This window comes from Pieris brassicae, chromosome 8 (genome assembly GCF_905147105.1).
Source record: "Pieris brassicae chromosome 8, ilPieBrab1.1, whole genome shotgun sequence".
Taxonomy (NCBI): Eukaryota; Metazoa; Arthropoda; class Insecta; order Lepidoptera; family Pieridae; genus Pieris; species Pieris brassicae.
In genome coordinates, this window is record NC_059672.1 from 434,295 (window position 1) to 460,812 (window position 26,518).

The 26,518-nt window shown below is 34.5% G+C and overlaps 1 protein-coding gene across 10 annotated transcripts in view; it reads right to left on the reverse strand.

The window, feature by feature from the left end:
- Positions 1-26,518, reverse strand: part of LOC123713221 (golgin subfamily B member 1-like) — a 51,399-nt gene that overhangs the window by 8,978 nt on the left and 15,903 nt on the right. For 3 of the 10 annotated variants that reach the window (XM_045666792.1, XM_045666789.1, XM_045666793.1), the window contains 15 exons: positions 18,734-18,840; positions 18,385-18,519; positions 16,837-17,087; positions 16,411-16,523; positions 16,168-16,301; positions 15,891-16,023; positions 14,897-15,064; positions 14,074-14,124; positions 13,369-13,728; positions 13,105-13,221; positions 12,565-12,723; positions 3,779-3,943; positions 3,261-3,375; positions 2,144-2,323; positions 57-1,747 (listed from right to left, as the gene is read on the reverse strand). In XM_045666792.1, coding sequence (XP_045522748.1) covers positions 57-1,747; positions 2,144-2,323; positions 3,261-3,375; positions 3,779-3,943; positions 12,565-12,723; positions 13,105-13,221; positions 13,369-13,728; positions 14,074-14,124; positions 14,897-15,064; positions 15,891-16,023; positions 16,168-16,301; positions 16,411-16,523; positions 16,837-17,087; positions 18,385-18,519; positions 18,734-18,840 — 3,879 coding nt within the window. Of the gene's footprint in view, positions 1-56; positions 1,748-2,143; positions 2,324-3,260; positions 3,376-3,778; positions 3,944-12,564; positions 12,724-13,104; positions 13,222-13,368; positions 13,729-14,073; positions 14,125-14,896; positions 15,065-15,890; positions 16,024-16,167; positions 16,302-16,410; positions 16,524-16,836; positions 17,088-18,384; positions 18,520-18,733; positions 18,841-19,489; positions 19,650-20,951; positions 21,107-23,916; positions 24,036-26,518 lie in introns of those variants that run through there. The other 7 variants (XM_045666796.1, XM_045666797.1, XM_045666798.1 and 4 more) reach the window with 7 other exon arrangements.

Here is a 26,518-nt window from a genome sequence, read left to right on the forward strand (position 1 = left end):
TTTGTTATTGCAAACAAAGAAATAATATCGAAAACGTCAAATAATAGTAAACGTACCTTGTCGTTGAGCTCCTTCTTATTAAAGTCTAGCTCATGTTGCAACAGCGATATATGTTTTTTGATCTTGGCGAGTTGCTTCTTGTCATTGTTGGCTTGCCTGTCGCCGGTTCGTTTCTCTTCTCCGTCCTTGCTCCTCGGGGATGGGCTTCGCGACGCCATCTTTAGCTGCTCCTTGAGGGCCGCGATCTCATTGTGATACGAGCTTATATCTTCATTCAATATCTCTATTTCGGTGTTTTTATCTTTCAGCTGTTCAGCCAAAAGTTTCAGTTCCTCGATCTTCGCCGTTAGATCATTGTTTAAGCCGTTGACACGTTCGAGTTCGCTTTCGCTGTTCTTAAGTTTGAGCGATACGTTCTCTTGCTCTTTTTCTAGTTTGGACAGATTCAGTTTGAGCTCCTTGTTCTCAGTATTGAGTTGATCGTTTTCTTCGACGACTTTGGTGATATCTCGGTTCAGACCGAGAATAGAATCTTGTACTTGGAAAACTTCTTTTGATTTTTTTTCTAATGCGACCTTCAGAGTTGCCGCTTCGTCAGTTTTATCATTTAAGCGTCGCTGTAAATCGTCAAGTCTGTCGAGGTGTTGATTTAAACTGTCAATTTGTTGGTTCTTTTCGGACACAAGTTGCTCGAGTTTGTCAAGTTCAATTAATTTCTCTCTCAATTGTTGGTTTTCAGCTTCACTTTTTTCTAAAACTGAATTTTTATTTTGCAATTCGTTTATACGGGCTTCCAAGTCAGATATTTTCATAGTCAAATTGCGTTTTTCTTTTGCTAATTCAAGAATCATGTTTTCTCTCCTCAATATGTCTTCTTTGAGTAGGTTCAGATCTTTAGACTTTTCGCTAACCTCTCGATTCAATTCGGAAAGTTTTTGTTCCAAGAGATTTTTATTAGATGCAAAGTTTTTCAATTGAGTTTCATAAAAATTTTTGTCCTTCTCCATCGTCGTCATCGTGTTCTCTAGCAAACCCTTTAATTCCTCTACCTCTTCTTTTAAAGCTGGGAACTCGCCCAATTGTTCTTCTGCATTCTTGAGCTCCGTTTTACAATTTGCCAGTTCCGTTTGGGATTTTTTAACTTCGTGCTTCAATTGCGACAAAATATCGGGAAAGTTCTCTTGTTTCATATCTACAGTGATGCCGAGTTCTTCCAAAGACGTAAATTCGTGACTCTTATGGTCCGACGCCTCCAACGAGAAGTTTATCTTTTTGGGTTCAACGCTAAGATTGTTACTGATACTAGCGTTTTGGTTGGGATATAGCGAACAATTATCGGTTATTTTCTGTGCGGTGGAATGTTTGACGTTATCACCGAACCTATCAATCGTTCCAAACACGGTCGATTCATTAGCGTTCCTTTTAAATTTATCTTTGTTCGGGGTAAAAGTGAAATTGACCGGAAGCGAATCGGCTCGAGGCGTATGTAACTCGAAATTGTCTACGTTTTCCAAGTCCAATGAACTCATATTGGGCCTCTGCACGTCCGGGGGCAACGTCTTGTTGTGCAATTTATCTCGTGGAGCGCCCGTAAAGCTGGCGTTTTGGTTCTTCAGCTCCGCTCGACGCATCTGTAGGTCTTGCTCATCGTAATCCGAAATCGATACTATATCGCTGAGCGTCCGTCCCGAGGTCTTTCCTTCGACATTATCGCTTTTTTGATTCGGTTCTTCCTCCAATTTGAGAGCTGAGAATGAATCACGGTCTGAATTAGTGGCCCGGTCTAGACACATGTTAGATTTAACCTATATCGACGCTTGGAGGGTCGCCAAAACGCACCGTAAAGTCAATAGTACTAGACTAATATGCATTTAGACAACAGGTTACAAATACTACATCTAGAACAAGTCTTATTCTATACATTAAGGATTATTAATTGTTACCAGTTCACTTTAATGAAAAATTCTTTGTTAGATTTAATATAAAGTTGTTTGTCTTTGACTTGTATCGTTAATCACAGGATGCATAGTGAATAACATTTTGGGTTGAAAAAACCAAAGAGCTGAACAGTGATCACATACAGTTAGGGTAACTTTTAACTGCTGTAATTTAAATCAAAACACCAAGTCAATATGCAACATACCCATAATCTGATTGAGTTGTTCCTCCTTATCCAGAAGCAGAGCGTGATGCTCCTTTTGTTCGTTTTGCAGCTTTTCATTTTCCACCTGCAACTGAGATGCAATGTCCTCTAACTGAGCGATACGCGCCTGCGCAGTGGACAATTCGCGTTCAAGAATTATCACTTTGTCTTTGGGATTACCTGAAAACGATTTAAAAATGATAAAAACGGAAATCGTTTTTAATGCGTCGCAATTAATAAAACTTAAATAAACCTTATGTTATGACTATTACATGTGTTTTATAATTTATATTGAATTTTCCTTTCGTAAATATAATTTTAGGTTTAGGGTGAGTTAAATAACCTCGTAAAGTGTAGTACAAATAAGACTGTTATATTTTCAGGATGGGTTCAAGTCAAATTATTTATTCCAATTAGACCACCTAAAATGGCACTTTTGAACGTTAAATAAAATAAAAAGATGATTCTAGCCCTGTCCTTGAAGCCCTAGTAGTCCCCTTGAAGGTAGTTTCGCGTTGAAAAGAACGAACAAGAAACTCCGCACTTACTTTTTTAAAATAGGATTAACAGTATCTTCACTTATACATTAGTGAAATAATTATATGTGAAGTCAATGTACTCCTAGAATAAAACTACTATACAGGTCAATTATTGAATTGTTTGACATGTTCGTCAAATATTTACAATAAAACAGCGTGTGAGTGAATGATAAAATAAAATAAATACAGTTTGTAGTATTATAATATAACAAAAATATATAAAATTAGATCAGCAATTAATTTCATTTTGCCAATTTTGTTGTACGTTTATACTCTGTTACGTTAAGTGTCCAGGCAAGTTTAGTAAAATAAATAAAAGGTAAAGTGCATAACTAAATTAACAAAATAAATATAATTAGACAGTTGCTTAAAGACACTACTTCGTGGACATTAAATCGAAGCGAAGCTGTAATTTGCAGAATATTGGGACGCCCAAAATGACAATCATTCCAGCCCATGGTCAACAATTTTAGCAGTATTTATACACATAAAAATATGGATTGATTAACATAATTATTTAATTTAAGTATTCTTAATACTTTTTATCAAATCAATAATGGTAACAGGAAAATACATACAAGAATTCCCGTATATGACACGTGAATCGCCAAGCTTGTCTTTTTCGTCAAGGTTTTGCTTCAGTCTAGATAATTGTTTGTCCCGCGATTCCAGCTCTTCCTTTAGTCTTTGAACCTGAAAGTGTCATTATATAAAAAACAAAGCTAACTTTTGTGATCACGTTTAGCAACCAACATGATGTTGTATGAGAAAGAAACAATGCCAACATTGAGAATTACTCCACAGGTCATTCAGTTAATTCAGCTGAATTAAACGAATAACGGCCAGAAGTGTGTCATGACGCCATATACGTTGGTCATAATAGGATTAACAAATTGTATTAGATGGTGACCTTTTTTATATTAGCTCGCATCAAAATCAAGGTGAGTTTTTAATTTTTAATTCATGTCATCATGAAATATGAAACGTTCTCCAGTTTTAAACTATAATTGAATAGAAAATTAAATATTTATTAATTATAAAATAGGTTAATTTTACTAATCCTAATGTCATATGCACAATTCTAAAATATTATCACCTCTGCCTGTGCATCATGGAGTTGGACGCTGAGCTGGCTGGAAGCAGTATGAGCGAGAGCCTCCGCATCATTCCTATGCTGCTGCAAACGAGCAGACAGGGATGATATCTTCAGCGCCTGCTCTGACATACGGGCCTGCAGGACATCGCGTTCCGCACGGACCTCCTGGAGAAAAAAATGAAGATACAGATTCAAACACTATTTGATATTAAATGACATTCTTTACAGATCTTTTACAGAAGACTGTGGCCATTTTGAAAAACAATAAGGCAACGCAAACTTCAATACATAAGAATAAAATATATTTCTTCTCTGTTTGTCAGGTATTTCTTCCAAGATCAGAACAGACAAAGACATACATTGCATAGAAATAAATTATTCCCACGGAAAATGCGGAATTACTTTAAATTTATACATCTATCACGTCTCGTCTAATACTTGGAACAATTCCAAATCGTGTTTAGATTTTTCTGAATGAAAGTCGCAGAATCTAATTTTATATATTCGTTAACGCAACATATTCGTATCATATAAGTTTCGCATTATCAGGTTTCCGAATTCCAGAATTTATACGATTTAGACTCAAATCAATTGTACACTCTTGATATATTTACCTTTGTTTGTTCTTATTTATATATCAGAAATAATAATAATAAATATATTTTAAACCATATTTTTTAATAGGCAAGCTATCTAGTAAGTTCTATAATCTGTTAAGAATAATATAAGTATAACGCGGTAGACCCTAACCGCGTTGTAGGAGTGTCCTCGTGTAACCGTTTTATTGCACAATTCAAAAACTAGGAGCACGAATGTAATAATGATATGGGTATGATGTAATGATGTTTAGTTTTATACTGTAACAACACAATTGAAACAGGTGCAAAGGTATTCAAAACTAATTATTTACTTGATAAATCATTATCAATTTCAGCGTTATAGGGGGGGAAATACCGCGTTATATGGGGGACGGAAAACGCGTTTATAAGGGTACTCAATTATAGGGGCATTACTGTACACGTAATTCCTTTTGACTTTTAAATTACGCCAACACTTTAAATCTGGCAATACAGAATGAGAATCTTCTTACAAGGAAGCACAGAATAAACACAATCTCTATATAGGTCACAACAAAACTAACCCGTAATTGCGTTAACTGACAAATTAACCACACAGTAAATATAACAAACTACCGATGTGTTTAGTTGCAATCTAAATATAATCTCGAACTAGTTTACTAGCTGAGAGATCACTAGAACGATGACTAGTATCGACTTTAGTTATTTTACTGCTAAACTAAATATCGAAAATCTAAAGTTATATATATCTTTATACAAATATTGACTACAACCTAATTGTAGGCGGCAAATATAATACTTAAAAGTAGCTGTTAATATTCTACTTAAATGAATTAAAATGAAAAAATATGATTAGTACAAAAAAATACATATAATATGAGATATTTCCATTATAAATAATAATTAATAATTGAAAGTATAACCCCTTTAATCGTCAGCATCTCCACACCACCACTGGAAATCACCAGCTCTGTAATATGTAAATAACAGCAGAAGCTAGAGTTCTTCTACTGCTAGTTGTCCTGCGACTTAATAATTCATTATACTGTTACGAAGACGGGTCGACTGCAATGTTTCTAGATTTTTCCACTAGTTATAGAACTTTCAGCAGGCTGAAATATGATTTCTGACCGTTTCAGGAGAGGCTCAATCACATATTAGTTAATTGTAATTTCCATAATGTTACCCTAGTTTTCAGGAAGCTGAAACATTTTTTCAGTCAGTTTCAGAACATGTGTAGTCGAGTGGTGCAGTTTTCAGGAGACCCGTTTTTAGGCGTTTTCAGGCCTAGGTATACCCCTTTGATGAAGGAATATTCTAGACCGAACATTCTAGGTGTGAGACAAGGACGAAATGATACGAGAGAGAGAGAGAAGATCAGAACTTTCTCGAAACTAGACTGAGCACGCTAGAACGCCGTACGACAAGGACGGAGCAACGTGCGAAAGAGACAAAGAGTGCGGACGTTCTAGAATTGTGCAATCGCTACTCAGTAGCAAGCCCGCCTAGAAAATTCTCGACTATTGTTTAGAATTATTCCCAGGCGAAACGCGACTAGTCGCCTTTAGTTTGGAATGCGATAACAAGAGCGAAACACCGAAGCGATAAAGTGAATACAAGTGATAAAGTACTGTGTGAAGTGTGCATAAGTGAAGTAATTAGTGACTGTGTTTTTGTGTGTTATTAGTGCATCTCTGCAATTAATTTGTGCCCATAAATTCCTCATTGATTTATCAAGAAATAAACCTTTGAAGAAATCTACGGCATTTTCTATCCGATCCCCTAGCTCGTAACAATACTTATGATATGATACTCCTGTAACCAACCTATGCTTGTTGGTTAAAATTGACAACTCCCCGTTTTCCTTAATCAACTGTTTTACGTCAGTCGAATTACACAAAACAATATCAATTTTACCTGCTTTATTGTATCGTTATATGAGTCTCAACTACACATAAACATAACCTTCTAAAACACTATTATATCAATCTATAGTCATTATTTAAAATATAAATGTACATTAATCTTATTTCTCATCGGTTTATTGTGATATAATAATTATTTGTAATTGTGGTGTAAATAAAGTGTTTCTTATCATTACATAACATAGAGATCTTACACTAACTATAAAGAACAACATCACCAACAACAAGTGTTATCCAAAATTCATAATGAATAAAAACAGCTTGCAACCAGAGAATCTACTCTTGTAATCGTTGTAGTAAGTCGATTCAAGTAAGTAGTGAACGTTGATTATAACAATCTTATCTAACGTTGATTAAAATAAATTATCAGCAGCTGCTCTGTAGAACTTTAACAAAGCTAATTTTGATACATTTGTCATTGAACCAGCTTTTAAAATAACCAAAATCTTTGTTTTAGTTTTAAATCACACACGTGTTATTTGTTTACAAAGAGCTTTGTTGTTGCCAAATGAAAAGCGGCGACCACTCCTCACACGCGTAAGCATTTTGAATAAATACAAAAATGTATCACAGAATGAAAAAGGGAATTTTACATACAACGTGAGACTGACATTCCTAGGCCTATTCAAAAATAATATTTTTTTAATAACTAAGATCATTCAAATACGCTTGTAACTAATATATGCCACCCAGACTGTAATATGTCCCCAGTTCGCCCATGCAACACAAATGAGTTTATGATTTTTATTTATTTACAACTACACTACTGTAAACTCGATATACGACATTTAATAAACTGTCTAGAGATTCAATTAACTCTCTGATTTTACTACTTTACTGCGACATATACAAGCAGTTTAATTTATATAAGTAATAATCACGTTAGTTAAAGATAATGTATACTTTGTATTTTTGCAATGATTATGCAATATGGTTCATAATTAATCAATATACGTTACGGATTAACTGAACCGTTCAATGGAACAAATATACTTAGTTATATAAACGAGATCAGAAGATATATTGTATTAAGAAATATTTGATTTGAATGGTAATGTTATTTTAACCATATTAGATTTTTTATTTATTTAAATGGAGCATAAAATTAGGACAAAGACACAAATATTAAAACTCTACTCGTCCCTATATTAACGACCAGTTAATTTCAATAAAAACACTGGTTATCGCATTTTATATTGGGTATCTCAAAATATACTTGTTATAAATAAAATTATGCTAATATTATTGTTATAATTCAATTAATTAATTTATATCATTGCTTATGTTTTACAACATATATTTTTTAAACGTTATATTTATGTTAGCTAATTAATGATTAAAGATTATGTTACTATATTTATGTTTACAAATTTAAAAAAAATATTAATTTTAGCTTAATATTAAATACATTATATTATCTAATGTAATAATTTTTTCTAAACACTTGACACAATGTTAATGGAATATCCTTAATGAGAAAAATATATGTCAAAACCAAATAAACGTGCATGTCATAGTTACAATATGCTGGTCTTATTCCTCAAGAGCATCGTTGATTACTCTCAACAACGTCAAGTGGAGGTAATTGGAGATAGCACGGGTTAACAAATGGCAAAATCTTTGTCCATACTTTTTATTGCTCGCTTCAATTGGCATTGAATATGTTTAAATAAACTACTGAATATATTTTATTTATAGAACAGAGGGCAAACGGGCTGGAAGCTAACATAAGGTGATACATCCGACCATGGACACTCAATACAAGAGAGTGCGTTGCCGGCCTTTTAAGAATTGGTACACAGGATTTAAAGTTTTTTTAGACATACGTACAGCATTTTTTTTTTTGAATTTGTACTGTTTACAACCTCTCATGACACAATAATTTATGCAAGCTATCTAAATGTATATAGATAACAAGTAAATATAGTATTATCAATAGTGCATTGGCTTATTAATATATTGTGTTTTATGTATTTATTTATACATTGGGTTTTTTTACCTATTATAGAGATCATATCTGTTACATACATCAACATATGAAACCGACATTTAAATGATTAATTATGAAAATGTTTGTCTGTATGACTATATTTTTTAGGGCTAATTTTTAAACTGTTACGCTCCCTTTTTTTAGTTGAATTGGTCGGGAAGTGGTTCCAGTTAAGGAACGAGGTGATACTATATATACATTTATTTATAGGCCGCACCAAGCCACACAAAAGAAAAAAATGAAACAATATATCAATACACATACGTACGGACGGCGTGCACAAACATATTTCATATGATTAAATGAATAAGTTCACATTAATGAAAAATAACAAAAAGAGACACAAAATACAAAAAAATAGGTTTTTTAGTGAAGTCTTTGTATACGTAATAGTTTTGCGGCGAAATAAATAAAAATAAATATGTTACATTTTCATTCGTTGTCAAATAAATTTACATAGATATCAATACGTTCACAAATCCTTATGAGAGCTGTGGAAATGGCGCATCGTTTTCACAGGAGTGATTAGTGTCAATCTGGAAAGGATTCAACCAAGTAATTGGGAGAGCACGAGTCAATTGTAGGGGCGAGCTGGCATATTGGCATATAGGTCATAATACAAATAATTCTTTGTTTTTGACATGATGATTCAGCGCCAAACACATATATGTAAATATCAAAAACATATTGGAAGTTACCCGGAAAAAAATTCATAATGTTACTATGTTTTTTTTCCATTATCAATAAAACTTCAAGACACAGGGTGTTATATTAAAAATTGCTAAATAATATCCTGTTTTGTTTCTGAATCACTAAATAATGGACGGCGAGTAATACAAAAAAATATGACATTTTATACGCACTTAAATGGAATACAAACGAATGATATTACAAGAGGAAAACCATAGTTATTGAGGAAATAAATGTATATACAGTTGTGTAGTTAAAACTAAATACCTAGAATTCTACACGATTCTTTTTTACTGTTTTCTATAATTGGGATTGCCTTGATAAGATTGATTAGAAGCGTTGCATCATGTTTTTTTACCTTATGTTGAAAAAGTGTAAATAAATAATTTTTAAATATAGGTATAAATTAGAATCAATGCTGTGATCATTAAAGACTTATAGTTGGATCTTTTTAATTCGAAATTATATATAATATGTGACTATATCGCTTAACCGGATTCAATCCCTGGCAATACAATTTGCAGAACCGTTCATCATGCTCCACTAATGGTTATGGGTTTTTTTTAATGGAAAGTAAACGTAATCAAGTAATAATTATAACATTACGCCAATACTAAGAAACAATTTTAATGAAAATATAAATATTTGTTTATAAAAGTTCACCACATCATACATAATGCTATATATGCATATGTTACAAGCTGTTTTCTTAAATATACAACAATTATGGTATACATAAATGTTACAAAAAATAAAAATTAGTAGCAAAACAATGGATTAGGTAATAGAATTAAGCTAATAATAAAAATTTCAAACAAACACAACATGACTGTCTACAAGTTCCAAAAACACTGAGGCCAAAAGTGAAATTCACTCACCGTATACTCCGGTAGGCCCATCGCAAACACCTGTCTGATACGACTCCACAAGAACATCCCACACAGGGCAAACTAATCTACTCACACGTTACATGATTTTGATGATGAAGAAATGGTTAATAACCTTTTTGCAGCAGAAAACACTTTTAAACATCGGATGCACGCACGCTACTGAACGCCTCTACACGTTACGGGAAACTGAGAAATTGTAGGGAAAATCGAGCGCAACGAATGCGTGGTAATTGTAAGTGAGAGAGACAAAATTCTCTTCTAAAGTAAATGGGAAATATTCCTTTGAACGTGATATTAGTTTAAAATTGTCGAAATGTATATGAGTTAGTTGGAAAAGAACAAAAATAAATATACGTTTATACTAAGCACCTAAAATGAGATTTGTCAAACAATTTTTTATAAAGTAAATCGCATTCAGTTATTGAGAAAATCCTCAAATAATATTACGAATAGGATTTACACCGCAATGAACCAAAACTACAAAACCATTTTCCTACAGTCTAGAAATAGAACATTTACGATAATGGAACATTTGTTAAAATCGGCATTTTGTTCTCAGAATAATGGTAGTAACACGCCGTGTCCATAAATTTAACTTGTAATTAACGAAGGATATATTTAGATCTCTAATAGGCGCAATGCATTGTAAAGAAATGTTGATGTGTAATTTTTTAAGTTCAAAGTAATGTACACCTATAAACAAGGCTCAAATATAATATATGAAAATATTATAATGACAATTATTGGACGATTCCTAACAGATGTCAAGGAAAATTAGGGTATACGTCCAGCAGTGAACGTCAATGTCAATAGGCTGAAACGAACGATATTGAAATTATTGTTTCCACATAGATGGCACTGGGAAAAATTACCGGTGGCTTAATGACATAGAACTACACATTACACTGTAAATTCTACCACGTAATATATATTTATTTCATTATATGTTTATAACATCTTATATATAACAACGTAACACATAGTGCAAGTATTAAGGTACCGTAAACTACCTCCTTGTCGTGTATTTTCATACCCTGGTCAATTCCAAGTCGTTTCGTGAAAATTATAGATGCCAAATTGATTGTATTGACTTAAAACCAAAGCTGAAGTACAATTACTACGCTATGAAGGCAATAACACAGCGTTTATACATTGTTGAGCCACGCAAGTTATTCAAAGCATAATTACGAGCATAAAGCCGGCAGTGTTTACATTGCTCATCTGGTTTGGTAATTAGGAGTTTTATTGGGAATAAGTTCTCAAAGATGTTTACAAAACCAATTTTATTAGGATAGCCGTTCGATCGGTGAAGATATAAATTGCAAATGTTTTAATCGATAGTAGACGCTAATAATAATATATTGGATTATCCAGGTTTCATAATCAAAAGCTAACTATTGCCTAAGTATAAAGTTATACTTATTAAGCCGACTTCTGCTAGACTAGACAGTTTAAACTCAGATGCACTGAATCTACTTTCATGCCCTTCACGAATCAATCACGTCTTATACAAAATATATCATAGAGCGATATTGGCATCGCTACACTGAGAGCAAGAGTTACCAAAACAGTTTGGACGAACGCCAGCCTGTCCAAGGTCACGTGAAAATCACACTGTTGATATGTTCGTTTATTATAAAGGGATTTTATGATTAATATTTAACGGAAATCAACACTGGTAGTTATAATTAACGATTTAAATTATTTATTTGAAAACGACAAGTGTGATAGAGACAACAGATCCGATGTTTGAGTAGGGCGGGGGATACAGTCAGTGGTCATTTATTAAGACCATAGAGAACAGTATTTTAAATAGGTTAAAATTTGTAAAACAATAACTTACTAAATTTATAGATAAACTTTTTTTTTTATAAAATCAATGAAACATGTTGAGGTTACAGTGGCTTGACCAATGGACTTCGATGTGCGCATGCTCGTACGATGAAGGAAAACACCGAGAAACCAGCGAGTACTTAATAATTTTTTTTTACTTGTCTATGAAATAAAATTAAAAAAAAAAAGGATGCCAACTGAAACCCAAATGAAATATGTTTATTATGGAACATAACATACAAGTATCACTTATTCCACGTCATTATATTTGAGTAGGTAGATATCCCTACTCACCGGCAAAGAAGACAGGGGGTGTAGGCTGAGAGAAAAAGCCGGCGTAAAAAGCTCTCGATACTCTTTTAAGATATCAAATCATCAAACAACACTTATTTTAAAACAAATATCGCAAATTAATTAGAAGTAGCCTGTCCAGCACTAGTCCCAGGACCTTTTATCAACTAGATAATCGTTAACTTTGTAGTACCTAAGCCTTTTTACACAGCTTTTCTTTAATAAATTTGAGCCTCTGGGATTTTATTAAAGAAGAGTATTCTTTTTCGCAAAAAAGAATTACTAAGTTGACTGAGGCCAAGACCCACTCATGAGGCAGAAGACTCAATGGGCATCATTGGCACATTAAATAGCTTGTTTATTTAAGCTGTTAAGTATAATGAGCTTTAACCCTTATACACCATCATACAACACAGACCAATTAGGCGTTACTAAGTTAAATCTATTGGATTTTTTTTCCTTTTGTAAATGTTTAAACCGTTTTGTATATATTATGTATTCAGTCTTTGGCTATATTTTAAGTATAATTGATTGTTTTTGTATTTTAGTATTACGAAATAAATAAATAATCACGCAATCGTAAACTTACCTGAGCGATGTCATTGAGCGTCGCCCGTTGCATCTCCAGGTCTCTGACCCTCTTGAGCACTGCGTCTTCAGCTCGCGTGAGTGCTTCGATACCTTCCCACACGCGGGTCAGCTCCGCTAGACGCTCGATACGCGGACTGGCGCCGTCCGGAGACAGCACCTTCGGAAAATCAGAAAGTATGTCTACTTAGGCTACTATATAATAAACGAAGACCTGGACCGTAGAGTTACAAATACGTGGAAAAGTTACTGGTCACCGTCAGAACCAATGAAAGACAGAAACTTGAATTTTTTTTACAGTATCGAAAAGAGTGTTTTAATCTAAAGTAGAAAGATAGAAGATCTAGTGAAAGAGGAAATGGAAAAGATTAAGATAAATAGACGAAAAAAGAAAGTGAAAGAAAGCGAGGAAGACGAATAAAAGATGAGGAGGGAGGATGACGTGCGAAGAGCTGGCTCTATGTGGCTACCACAAAAACAATTTCATGAATAATTTTAGACTTTTTTACAAATATTGAAAAAGTCGCTGCAATAATATTACCTTTTGGTCGCGTATAGAAACATCTTCGCTTGGTTCTGAAGTGGGTTGAGAGCAAATTTCATGGTTGCGTTCCAAACTGCGCGTGCGACGGTGTAAGTGTTCTTCTAACCGACAGGCCTATACATAAATTAATTTATGACAAAATCGTTAACACCACAACTAGGTATATTATTGTTATCAATACATAAACTGACATCGCATTCACCTAATTATTAATAACCTCACGTATTACAACAATGAATAATAATGAAATGAATAATCTACCTGTTCCTGGATCTTCTCCACATACTCGGTATATCTGTCCTCTTCTTGCGCACACCTCACGCACGTAACATCGCTAATGTCGATTCTTTCACTCCTCAACGATTCCAGTTCACCGAGGACAGTCCTCATCTTGCTATCTCTTTCGTCTATCGTGCGTTTCATTTCTTCCAATTGTTCCAGAATTTCAGTTTCTCTGATTGTTTTCTGTTCCAGCTGAGCTTCGAGCTTGGCGATGATGTCGCGTAATAGAACCGTCTCTTCTGCGGCAGCTTTGAGGTCTTTGTCGTTTTCAGTCTTTTTCGTCTCCAATTCTGATATTATTTGGTTCATTTCACGCGTCTGATTTTCTAATTGCTCCACCTGAGTTTAATATGATCATTTACAATTTCGCCCCATAAGTACATTTATCGATTTTGGCACGTTTCAAAGACTCGAAGTAAGGGAGAGTTCCTCGTTAAGTCTAAAAATCAATTACGTGGCTAACTACGATGGCAATTCAATCTAAATTATTTATCCAACGAAGCAATTTAGTAAAACAATACACACAAACTCATGCATTTGTTAAAATATTAGTAAAAAGGCATGCAAAGCTTACAAGACTAAAGATTACTGACGAAACGAACTAAATAGGAGAGTAAATCTACTGTAACAGCTAAATAGATGGTGGAAATGAGTGAAAGCTATGCGAAGGGCAAAACCACTTACATGTGCATCGTGTTGACGACAGTTGCACTGTGAGAGTCGTAAGCAGCGGATCTGTATTTGTGGACTCGGATCTTTAGAAACGTCTCAATAGACCACTCAGGTTCTGAGACCTGATCTGCTACAATTGCGATCGTCTCTTGAATTTTGTAATCAAAAAGTTACGTGTTACTGTTAGTGCAAAGAAAGAGACAAACGCTCGGTGCATTAGTGTGGTGCATTTGGTGAAGATAAAACACAATATCAAAACCATAACCGGAGTAACTGTGCAAGGGTTAAAGTTAGATCCTCAACCAAAGGTTAGCGTTGAACGAAGAATGTGTAATTTTTACCAAACAAATAGAAATTTGTCTATTGGTTAACACAATACAGGAAAAGCTCCTTCATTCGCGGACAAAAAAATTGCGACTCAATTCCTACATCCTCGCGGAGCTAATCAGTACATACATAAGAAATATTCCAACAGATCTACAACCTACGCTTAGTAAACGCCGTCAAACGGACTTATGAGTAAAAAAGACCTCATTACGCCTTTGCCTAAAGTACATACGTTGTAAATAATATTCCCGTTTTTCGTCACCTAGGAACGAAAGAAATAACTCCATATAAATTACCATTCCATATATACGGTTTCTGTATTCGCGACATATTTATGTAACGTTTATTCCGCGAATAAAGAGCTTTTACTGTATTCGACGGAGTCTCCATTCAATAATATTGAAGATTAAATTTGAAGTAGAACAAAGTTATATTTTCAACTCTATACAAGTTTTTCAGATTAAAAGAAAAACATTTCGGACGGCAAACACAAAGAACGAAACCCGACCTCGCTCATGATCCTGGCGTTGCTCTGCAGCCGAGTGCTGAGCCTGGCGTTGTCGTCCCTCAGCTCGGCGAGCCTCTTGGCGAACTCGTCGCGCTCGGCCTCGCGCTCGCTCGCTTGCTCCTCCACGAACTGACGGGTGGACTTCAGCTGACGGTTTGCTGCTTCCAGCTGTCGTTTATGTTGCAAATTGTTAATAGAGATGTATTCACTACAATCTAACGCTCTTGACTAAGTAAAATCTGATAGCAATTAAACAATGTATCATCTCAAGTAGACCTATTCTTTTGAGACAAAGTTACAGATTTAACAAATATAGGAACAAAGCGGTAAACTAGGAACACGAATTGAATAAAGATATTTATTTTCATTTCATAACGACACAATTGAAACTAATTATGGACTTCACAAATCATTATAAAATTTCACACTACAGCAATATTTATACAACTTGAGAAATTACCACGTTATAGGGGGAATAGCTGTACTACAAATAAACGGTACTAAATGAAGTTCATCGTTTAAAATAAACAAAAACAGCTATAAAGACATGTTTAGGAACAATATACAGCAATGTGTGTACAAATACCGCTTCAACGGGTCACATACAATTAAATATAGTTGAATTAAGCGTACATTGAAAAAAATCGAACATTCTAGAACACTGTTATAAATTAAGCAAAGAATAATAACCAATCGGGACATAGCGTGTGAAACAGGCCGTTAACTTTTAAGTTTACCTTGTTGCAGCAAATTTTATGCACGGGCGCGTTTGTCATCCGTTTGATCTGTGCAAGTGTGCGTGCCGAGTGCAAGAATATAAGCATTTTATCATTTTAGTGAAGGATATATTGTAAAAAAATGTATATTTTTATATGAGAATTGTAGCAACGCTATCAAATTCATTATTAAACACTTTCTTCGTATGTACGATACATTAATGCTTAAGATAATAAAAAAATGAATGTCCAAAAGAAAATACGGGCAAAAGAATCACCTGTTGTTGCAGATCGTCCCTCTCCTTGAGCAGAGCCTCGAACTCGTGGTGGTTGTGTCTGGGCGAGAGCGCGTCGTCCAGCGAGCACCAGCCCGTGCCGCGGGAGGATGCGCGTACGCCGCCCGTGCCGTAGCTGCAATTACGACCACGGGCTCGTTTGTGACGTATGTATGGTACGACGTCATGAAAGATACGACAAACATAGTATACGCATTTTTTATCATCTGAGATTTTCAGCAAATGTTCTTTTAAAACTCCTCGAGTAATAAAGACTCACCCCTCAACGATGTCGTCACTCTGCGGTCTGTCGGCGAGGTTCATCAGTTGAGCGATCCTCATCATGGCCGAATCTAGATCTGATCGGAGTAGATTTTCCCGTTGCAGACAATCAGACATCGCCTCCTCCATATTCTGAAATGTCAATAAACATTTCAACGTGTTTGTAATATACTTTAGAGAAACTTGTTATAGGTTTTATTCAAATTTCTCTCTCTCAGACTAATGAAACTCGACTCATTACCTTTCTCTGCATCTCACAGTTGTCACATCGCTGGTGTTTTCGCTCCAGCTCTTCGACCAGCTCAGAGATCTGGACTTCGCTTGCCTCCAACATCTTTTGTTCATCGTTTTGCTCTGTGAATTAAAAAGTATTTTTAATGCCTGCCCTTATTATGGCACATGTTCGGTAAACACTGGTAGTAGGTTGCCGTAACGAACATTCATGAAAATTATGACCTCGTGACCGAGTCCAGAATGTGGTCAATATCTTAACTTACCCTATTTAAAAATGTAAATTATAATAAATTGTGATTTCGTAAACGAAACCATTCTCTGATAAATGTCTGTAAAAAGGTATCGCGTTTTATAATTTGTAGAAATATCTATTATACGAAATATCTGAAGAACTACTGAGTGTAATTGTACATAGTGAAAGTGTTAAACTTACTATTTATAGCCAATTTATTAGACAAGTCCAACAATTCCTGGGCCTCGTGACGTAACCTCTTGAGAGAATGTTCTAATTCCAACTTCAGCTCGGCACTGAGATCCCTTTGCTGCTGCAAGAAACCCAGGACACCTTCCTCGTCCAGGGAACCGAGTATGGAATCAAGGTCGGGTGCAAAATGTACGTGTTTTCCACGGGAGACCAAGCTCACACTCAAGTCAGGTGTTGCGGGACGCGAATCCTCTATGGTGCTGGAATAGATCAAGCAACCTTATGAGCCTTGACAAACGAAGAGAACAGGTTTTGGTAACTTTCAATAGTGATAATGATGCCGTCTTCAGTATTGTTAGTTAATTGTCCTATGGACAGCACGGATATAGAAACTACGATATACAGAGCGAAATTGCTTAAAACGTTGAGACAGGTGTACGTTGGTACGTAGACTATTTCTATTGGAAGTTACAGAGTATAAGGACTGAGCCGTGTTGAAACTTGGTAAAAAATTAGTCTTAAAACAATGCTAGTGAGTATATTATTTCAAGAATACTATCCAATCTGCTCGGCTTTGTATGAAAAATAAAAACAATAAACGCAATTCTCAAAAAATTAAGATCCATTCAGAAATATCTTGGTTACCATATTAATGAAATATGTTTCATTGATATGCGTTGCATTTGCAATAAAAATACCCGAGAATTTATAATTCTCATAAACTTCACACATTCATAATTGCGAAGACGTTCGCCAAAGTTAATAAACGTCTAAAACCGCAGTTTCAGTTACTAGCAAACCGTTTGGCACAACGCCAGCAGATATCGAGGATAATTAAAGTACATGTAGACGATATATTCCTGTCCCTTACTCTTCATAAAGTTAAACTAAGAAAACCAAAGAAGAAATATCGGCAACTAGTTGAATGTTCACCACCTCTTTGGGTAATCCTTAATGCATATGGCACATAATCTAGGCATTAAAATAATTTAAAAATATATATATATATATTTATACATAAGTACTCGCAGCGCCATTGTTAAGGGGGCCTGCTGCCACAAATTCGTTCTGCCTCTAGAGATTGAAAATAACCTTCGTTCCCGTCATCTCAAATAACCGTTTGATACAAATAAACTGAGTTGAGTGAGATTACGAATAATTCCCCGAAAAACTTTAACAAAGTATTAGGCAAGCTGTACCTCCTGTCGGGTTTCTAGACTGTTGTAATCATTCCAAACATATGCTAATCCGTAATTTCCATTAATCATATTGATCTCGACGATTTTGGTATACAACTTCGATAATATAGCAATATTCGTCCTCAGTTCAAACAATATTATTCCTGTCAAAGGTTGTGATTACTTTTTTTCCCCTTTCATATTTATTTATCGTTAACATAATTGGCAAAAACTAGCAATCAAATATATATAAATCACTGTATTACTATTATAAACCCGCCTCCGTAGTCAGGAGATCATGTATTCTCGACAAATTAAAATCTACACCAGTTTCCAGGTCACGACGATCGTCATGCAGTAGACTCTTATATCTACTTACGAGTCATGTGGTAGCAACTTAGGAAGCAGATGTGCCAGCACAGTGCGGTTAAGTTCATCCTCGGCGCTGGCGCAGTACGCAACCAATTGTGATACTGCGCGTTGCAACGCGTCTGCCACACGTTTTAGGCCGTCCCTGGAATTATATTAATAAGTATTTTAAGGAATAAAAGTATTATATTTTCATTTATGATTAAGCATTAATAATTGAAAACCCTTGGTTCCATTGCGTATTTCACAACGGAATAGTTTTGGAACTGTATATAATTTCTAATGCAATAATTGAAGCAAGGCTGTGAAGAATTTTTTACGATTGTCGTTTTTAGGCAGATTTTCTTTCGCAAACCTACCTTTCTTTGGTAACCTCTTCCAACTGTCTATTCTGATCAAAGCTATAGTTCCTTTTCTGTCGCCATTTGTCTGACTCCCCGACTGCCTCGTCACGGAGACTCGACAACTGTAAATATATATCATTGATTATTTTAGTATAAAAGTTTACCAAAACTTGTCTGCGCTAATATAATTTTCACAAATTTCATTGAAGACTTACACCATGGACTTTTAAAAATGCAGATAGGAAGATGTAAGAAAATATATGTTAATTTCTAAACATAATTGTAACAACACAACAAAAATTTATTTGTAGTGAAAAGTTAAAAATTTAAGAATACTGATCAGTAAAATTAATGTGTTTGTTGTTTGCTTCTGGACCTGTCCACTGTAAGCGCATTTATAGTTTGTGCCTTGTTAAAACCTGACGATACTGTACTAAAAATCATAGAAAAATCCAGACAGACATTTGCGCGCCCAAAGTTGCGCAATCAGCGTTAGCGTCAGAGACCTACATTGTAGGTTGCATACAAAAACTTTAGGATTGATATGATTGCCTCTAATTAAAGTTACAGAATCCTCAGATACCCCAAGTTCTAATGGTACATTAATGCCGTCCTTTCAATACCTCAAGAATCACGTATATATGTATAAATATATATTATGCTTGTAGTATGATAAACATATATGTGATAATTTTTTATTGACGAAGACTTGTATTATTAAAAGTAGAAATACATTCCAAATTAAAATGCTATAGAATACAAAACACCCACCAGGTACCTCCTCAGCACAACCATTTTGCAATCACATTTTCAACACTATGTTAAAACTCACTGTGTTACAACGTTCATACAATACGTTGTATTGCTTCTAGCTAAATTATAAAACGTACTAATAATAGGTTATTTAAGCAAGAAATCGATAATCCCACATCTAAACATAATGCCAATAAATCAAAATTATATTTGCTCCAGAAAGCTTGCTCTAAATGTATAAAACCTATTAATACGAAATTGAAAAGAAAACGTACAAATGACCCACTTGAGTGAGACAAAATAGGAATGATTTCATCTTTTACAGTTTAAAGAGACATTCAATACGAACGTAGGTTTGTTTATTGTTTTAAATTATTAATGCCTAACTAGGAATATAGAACATGATCAGCACAATTGCCTAATGTACTAGACTATCTAAAGTTAGTAATTCTTTTTTAGGAATCAGGGTCTTCTTTAATAAAATCTCAGAGGCTTTTAAATAAATTTATGAAATTTATTAAAGAAAAGCTGTGTAAAAAGGCTTACTACATAGTTAACGATCTAGTTTTGTCTTTTGTTTACATAGCTTTTACACATACATTTTACACAACCGGATTGAAGCTATGTATTATTATAGATTTATAATTATTTTACATGTCACCGTGACCACGCACGCTGTAAAACACGCGAAACGTGGAAAACAAATTAAATTTAAAATTATGTAAAATAATTATAAATTTATAATAATACATAGCTTCAATGCGGTTACAAAGTGTTTTCTTTCGATTATTTAGTTGATAAAAGGTCCTAGGACTAGTGCTAGACAGGCTACTTCTGATTAATTTGCGATATTTGTTTTAAAATAAGTGTTGTTTGATGATTTTCTATTTTAAAAGGGTACCGAGTTTTTTACGCCGGCTTTTTCTCTCAGCCTACACCCTCTGCCTTCTTTGCCGGTGAGTAGGGATATCTACCTACTCAAATTTAATGACGTGGAATAAGTGATACTTGTATGTTATGTTCCATAATAAACATATTTCATTTTGTTTTTTCAATTTAGGATAATACAAAATAATAATACTTCCTTATGTTCATAATTTGGATTATATGGCTTGAGCAATCATTAAAAGCATTTTTGTTAGTCACCTTAAGGAGAAAAATAGAACTATTAGGGACTATACTTGTTATTTAGAGACAAGATTTAATAATCATCACTCCCATGACAATTTCAATACCTTAAAAAGGACAAAAGGTTTTTGAATCTATTTTGTTTAATACCTCGTAAAGTAATATGAGTTTATATTTTACAGGGTGCTTGTTAAGTAAAAAAAATGCTCACAACGCATTAATAACCATATATGTTCCCAAAGATATAAATATATCTTCCGGTATGTTTAATCAGAGTGATCAGAACTTTAATTCATACTGAACAATTCCTTGAAATTGAAACTTGAAACTAAACAAAATAGTTTTCACTAACCTCAAACAATCGACACAATATACTAACGTTTTCGATTGACATGTGCCGATATTTCTTCGTAAACTCCTGCGCACACAATCCTTTTACACATGTCTTAGAATAAACTGTATCACAAATCGTAAATCAATTACAACAGGCGCGCGTACGCTGAAGAGCATTGTGTTTAAGCCACTTTGAGAAAAGAGTCGGTAATTATAAATTCGATTCTACCTCTATTTTGACATTAATTTGTGACTGGCTTTTTATAATTCTAAATAGTTCTCAATTGTTTATAATTAACAGCAAATTTTAAATATGCTTAACTTAGTGCTTTGTATATTTTGTATGATCTACAGGTTCTTGGTTTGATGTCAATCGAAACACCTACTTGATTATCGTTTTTAAAAAAATATTTTAGGCTGCACGTTGTAGGGTCTTTATTGACCCACTTATGTGTACACAATTACTATTTCTACGAAAACCAGCGGGTTAAAACAATGGGGAACCGGGGTTGCAACATTGAAAACACAGCTGCGCTTTGAAATGAAATCTTCACAAGTTAACGTGCAAAACAACTATTGTGATACCAGCTGTAGCCGCGATTTGCCTTCTTCAAATTGTATAGTCTATAAAATGTCGGAATTAATTTGTATGATGAGAAAAATCTATCTGAGTTAATAGCTGATAAACATCGCAAACTACTAATAACCACGCACAGGATGATCACCTACTTGCCTATTAGAAATGATGATGAAACAGATACAAAAATCTGTGACCAAAATCATAATATTTTTTTTACTAAAGAAGATATCTCTTATCTGAAGCTTTTTAATTACGTCTAAACTAATCAAAAACATAACAAATATAATAAAATATCCCTATCCTGTATCATTCATTCATAAGTTTACACGACTTCCAAATCCAGTAGACTAGTTTCGTAGTAAATTCTAAATTTGTTAATATGTGTGTTTAACATTCATATAAATTACAAATATATGTATTATAGTGACTCGTTTTAAGCGACATTTAACATTCTCTGGAACCGGCTTTCCTTAGACCCAATAAGTCGACGGCGTGTGTTAGGCACAGGAGGCTGATCACCTACTCGCCTATTCGATTAACAAATGATCATGGAACAGATACAAAAATCTGAGGCCCCGACCTAAAAAGGACGTAGCGACACAGATTTATTTTGTTTTTGTTTCAAGCAACAGTACTAAGTTATCTTATACTATGACGATGTCGTTATAATAATTTTACACAGATAATTCAACCGTCAAACAGTTTTCGCCTTAACCAACACACGAATAGGGCACACTATTACACATCAACGTTAAACTTAACGACCGAGTGAGTGATGTTTCACAGACCTGTTCGAGACGAAACATTTGTTTCAAACAATAACACTTATTTCCTTCAATTATTTACTTTTCAATGAAAACCGTCAAAACGTTGTCAGGTAATTAATTATTATCTTATTTAAAAGCTTAGGTATACCTAACAGTTTCATAAAGCTTTCTAGTAATATTGTGGCTCTAATAAAACACTTAATTAAGTAAAGGGCCAAGGGCAAGAAGACGAGGGCGCCCTAAAAAATCGTGTAAAAGAAGAAAAAGAAGATGTTTAGTAAAAGCTGGAGGAGGCATTTACACATGGAAGGGTTTCGATCAATGGTACTGAAGGAAGAGATCTAAAAAGCTAAATTGTGTATTCTTCTCATGGAAATAAACGGCCTTAATTATTATATTCAATAATACAATTGTTATTTGCTAATTGTGTTGATAGTTCTGGTTGGTAAAGACTAAAATAATTCTGAAACATAATTTAGAAAAAAACCTCTTCATTGTTCCGCTTCATAAGGATTGTAAGCCTAAATGTTGTCAGAATTCCGTCATGGAAAATGTGGCAGACACATGTTCGTCTGTTAATAATTGGCATTCTATGCCAAACCTATTAATGGGGAACCAATCACAAAAACAAGGAATAAAATGAATCAAGCCCTTAACCAAATATCATACCAGGCTATAAATCTTTACAGTTGACGCTATAAAATTTAAATTTTGTGCATATTCAACTATAAAGTAATGTATAGAAGATAATTGTATCTCCCCTCATATTATGCTCCGAAATATACTTAGGGGAAACGATTTTAACGTCACACATAAAAACACCACCCTTGTGTTGGAACGATCCTAACGCTAAGCAAAAATTCTAATATAATGTTCACGTTCAGTTAACTTACGTTCCGCGAACGCTACTTCTCTTAACACAAAATAAAATCAATATTATTACGATTTCAGAGGTCGTGCGTTTTTGAACCCGCTGTGTTCATCAAAAGATCTTTCTTTATAAGTGCGCATTTCATATTTACTGACACAGTAAGGGAAAACATCGCCAAAGTGGTATATCTTAGACCCAACATTAACTGTCAAATCAAATGTCAGGCACACAAGGCGACTACGAAACTAACTGTGAAATGTGTCAGACACATGGTCCTTTGTGATGTTATTCGATACATTAAGGTCTTTTTTTGAACTCAAACAATTAGTTTCATGATACTAAGCACCAGACAGTTATTAATACCGAGATAAAACGATACAACGTACAAAAAAACCTTAGTTAATTATAAACAAAGCTTCATTGAGTTGTACGATGACCCCGCCTTAACTTCCTTAGACTCAATATTTGCATCATTAACACAATATATGTTAGTTTGTTATTAATTTAAAATAATTCAAAGCGTAGTACAATGATCCCTTGCTATAATCGCAAGCAGTCTAAAATAGTTCGTCAGAAGACCAAGATTAATCTCATAGTAATTTACAATTATTTATGCGGAAAATCAAAACATGAGGCAAATTTAAGTTTGAATTTGTTTACATTATGTCTAGACCACGTAATAATTAATAAGCACGGCTTATCAAACCTAAACAAATTGTAAGCATTTGTATTTTACACAATAATTTCACATATTTTTATCACACACTTGTCCAACCTTCACCAAAGGAAAATAAACCGTAGTATAATAACGTATAGTGCGTAATAGCGTGCACGTACACATTCACAACCGCGCACGCTAAGTACGTGCGACTACGACGCGTCCAAATACGCACTGGTGTTTAGTGTTTACAAAGTTGGGTGGGATGCTGCATCTGACACGTATTTAGCATTTAGGGAAACTTTCCTACTATTAATAAATTAATGCCATTGACGTCTGAAATTCAAATTAAATGCATGAACAACTTTTGCATTGATACAATGAATATGATGTAAAGTTTAGAAGACACGGTAAGTAAATGTGTTTTTAAATTTAACAGATATAGTTACTATATGTTATTATCAATAAAAATCAGTGACCCTGCAACCTTTTTAGGTCTGGGCCTCAGATTTCTTCATTGTTTCATGATGTGTTTCATGTAAATCTAAGAGGCAAGTTGGTGATCAGCCTCCTGTGCCTCGCCCTCGACTTTTTGGGTTAAAGGCAAGCCGGTTCCCTCACGATGTTTTCCTTCACCGTTCGAGCGTCTGTTAGATGCGCACATAAAAAGAAAGTCCATTGGTGCACAGCCGGTAATCGAACGTACGACCGATGACTCAGGAACGAGACTCCCACGGTGAAGCCACTAGACCAACACTGCTCTATTGTTATCAATATTATGTTTCCACTTTACCATATTAAAACCTTTCAATCATCACAATTTTACAATGATTCTTTAAAGCACCTTAACCGTGATAATCTACGTTACTCAACGATAGTTTTACTATAACAAGTATTATAAGTTTATGTTAACTAAAAATTAACGTAAATGTTAACACTTACAAGGGGAAAATAAAACTACAAATTACAAAAAGCTGCTTAACTAATTACACAGCGGAAGTCTAATTGACACAGACAGTATCGTGGCATATTCTCAACGGATCTTCACGTCTCATCACTGGATTTATTGTATGGAGATACACTTAGATTGATTTAAATGGACACTTTTTATGTTAGATGCTTTTTAATTTATTTTGTATGTCTGTGATTATTTTAGAATTTTAGAGCAGTGTTGGCCCGACGGCAACGTGGGGTCTTACGTTCGATCCACGGCTGTGCTTGGACTTTGTCCATGTGCGCTAACACTCGCTCTTTCAGTGAAAAATACATCGTTAGGAAACCGGCATGTCTAAGACCAGAAAAGGCGACAGTGTGTGTCAGGCACAGAAGGTTTATCACCTGCTTGCCTATTAGAAATGATGATGAAACAGATACAGATCTGAGGCCTGGTAAATAATAATTTTAGAAACGAAAGAACTAATTTTAATTGGTAATTTGCGCGCTGATTATTTAGCTCTAGACATAATTATAAATACTTTCATTGTTCGAGCAATGTTTCTAAGTATACTAAGAAATAATTCGGCGTTTCTGCACACCATATATATCTCTAACGAGCAACTTTGGGACTGCTGCAGAGAAACCCCGATTAGTCAGCAGATCAAGCGACGCAAGTGGAAATGGAAAGGCCAAACACTCCTTCCATTAATGTCCCCGAGCAGGTGCTTGAATGGGACCCGCAAGAAAAGCTAAAGTGTGGCCGTCCCAAGTAAACCTGGTGTCATAAAGGAGACTCACTGGGGACGCCCTCTGCCCCATCTAGGGAACATAGGACATTAAGTCTGTCAGTCTCATCAATTCAACCAAAAACTTTTACAAAACAGAAGAACACAAAAAGTTACTTCTTTAGTATATATTTTATTCATTGTATGATGAAAAATATAAAACTTTGACACCCACTTCGCAGTATCCTGATTCGTGTAGGTATAAAATTGTCTTCACTATATTTAGATTACATCCTGCCTCAAAGCAGGGTCACCAAAAACTAATAAATAAATATAAATTATATAATGACTTCTTTTTATTTTATAAATATATAGATAACGTAATAATTAATTTACATTTGACTATTGATAGTCCTTGTCATTTGTTAGTGTTTATGTGTTTGTCACTTATCCTATTAGACCAGTGATTCCCTACGTGGGGCCAATATGATTGTTAAAGGGGCTATCCGAAAATTTATTAAAATTATTTGGAATTAAAATTTCAGTGTCATTATACGCTTTGAACTTAACGTAGAGGGTAGTCACGAAATATTACACTATAAATCACAAATATCGTTTTCACATTATTTACTGGAATACGTCAACTGAGTGCAGACAGTATTTCTAAGTAATGATACCGCAGGAATTGAAATCAAATTATAAATAGATGAACACGTGTCTGCGCAAGTTGTGTAACTTATGAAATACTTAGAAATGTTTTGCTTTATATTAAAAAAAAATCAGTGGCACTAGAACGTTTTTAGGTCTGGGCCTCAGATGTCTGTATCTGTTTCATGATCATTTGTCAATCTGATAGGCTGACACACGTCGTCGACTTTGTTGGTCCGAGGCAAGCCAGTTTCGTCACGCTGTTTTTCTTCATCGTTCGAGGGAATGTTAAATGCGCACATAGAAAGAAAGTCAATTGTTGTCAAGAATAGAACCTACAAACTCAGGCATGATCTGAAGACAATATGAACACTGCTTTTGCCTGATATACGTTTACGCGG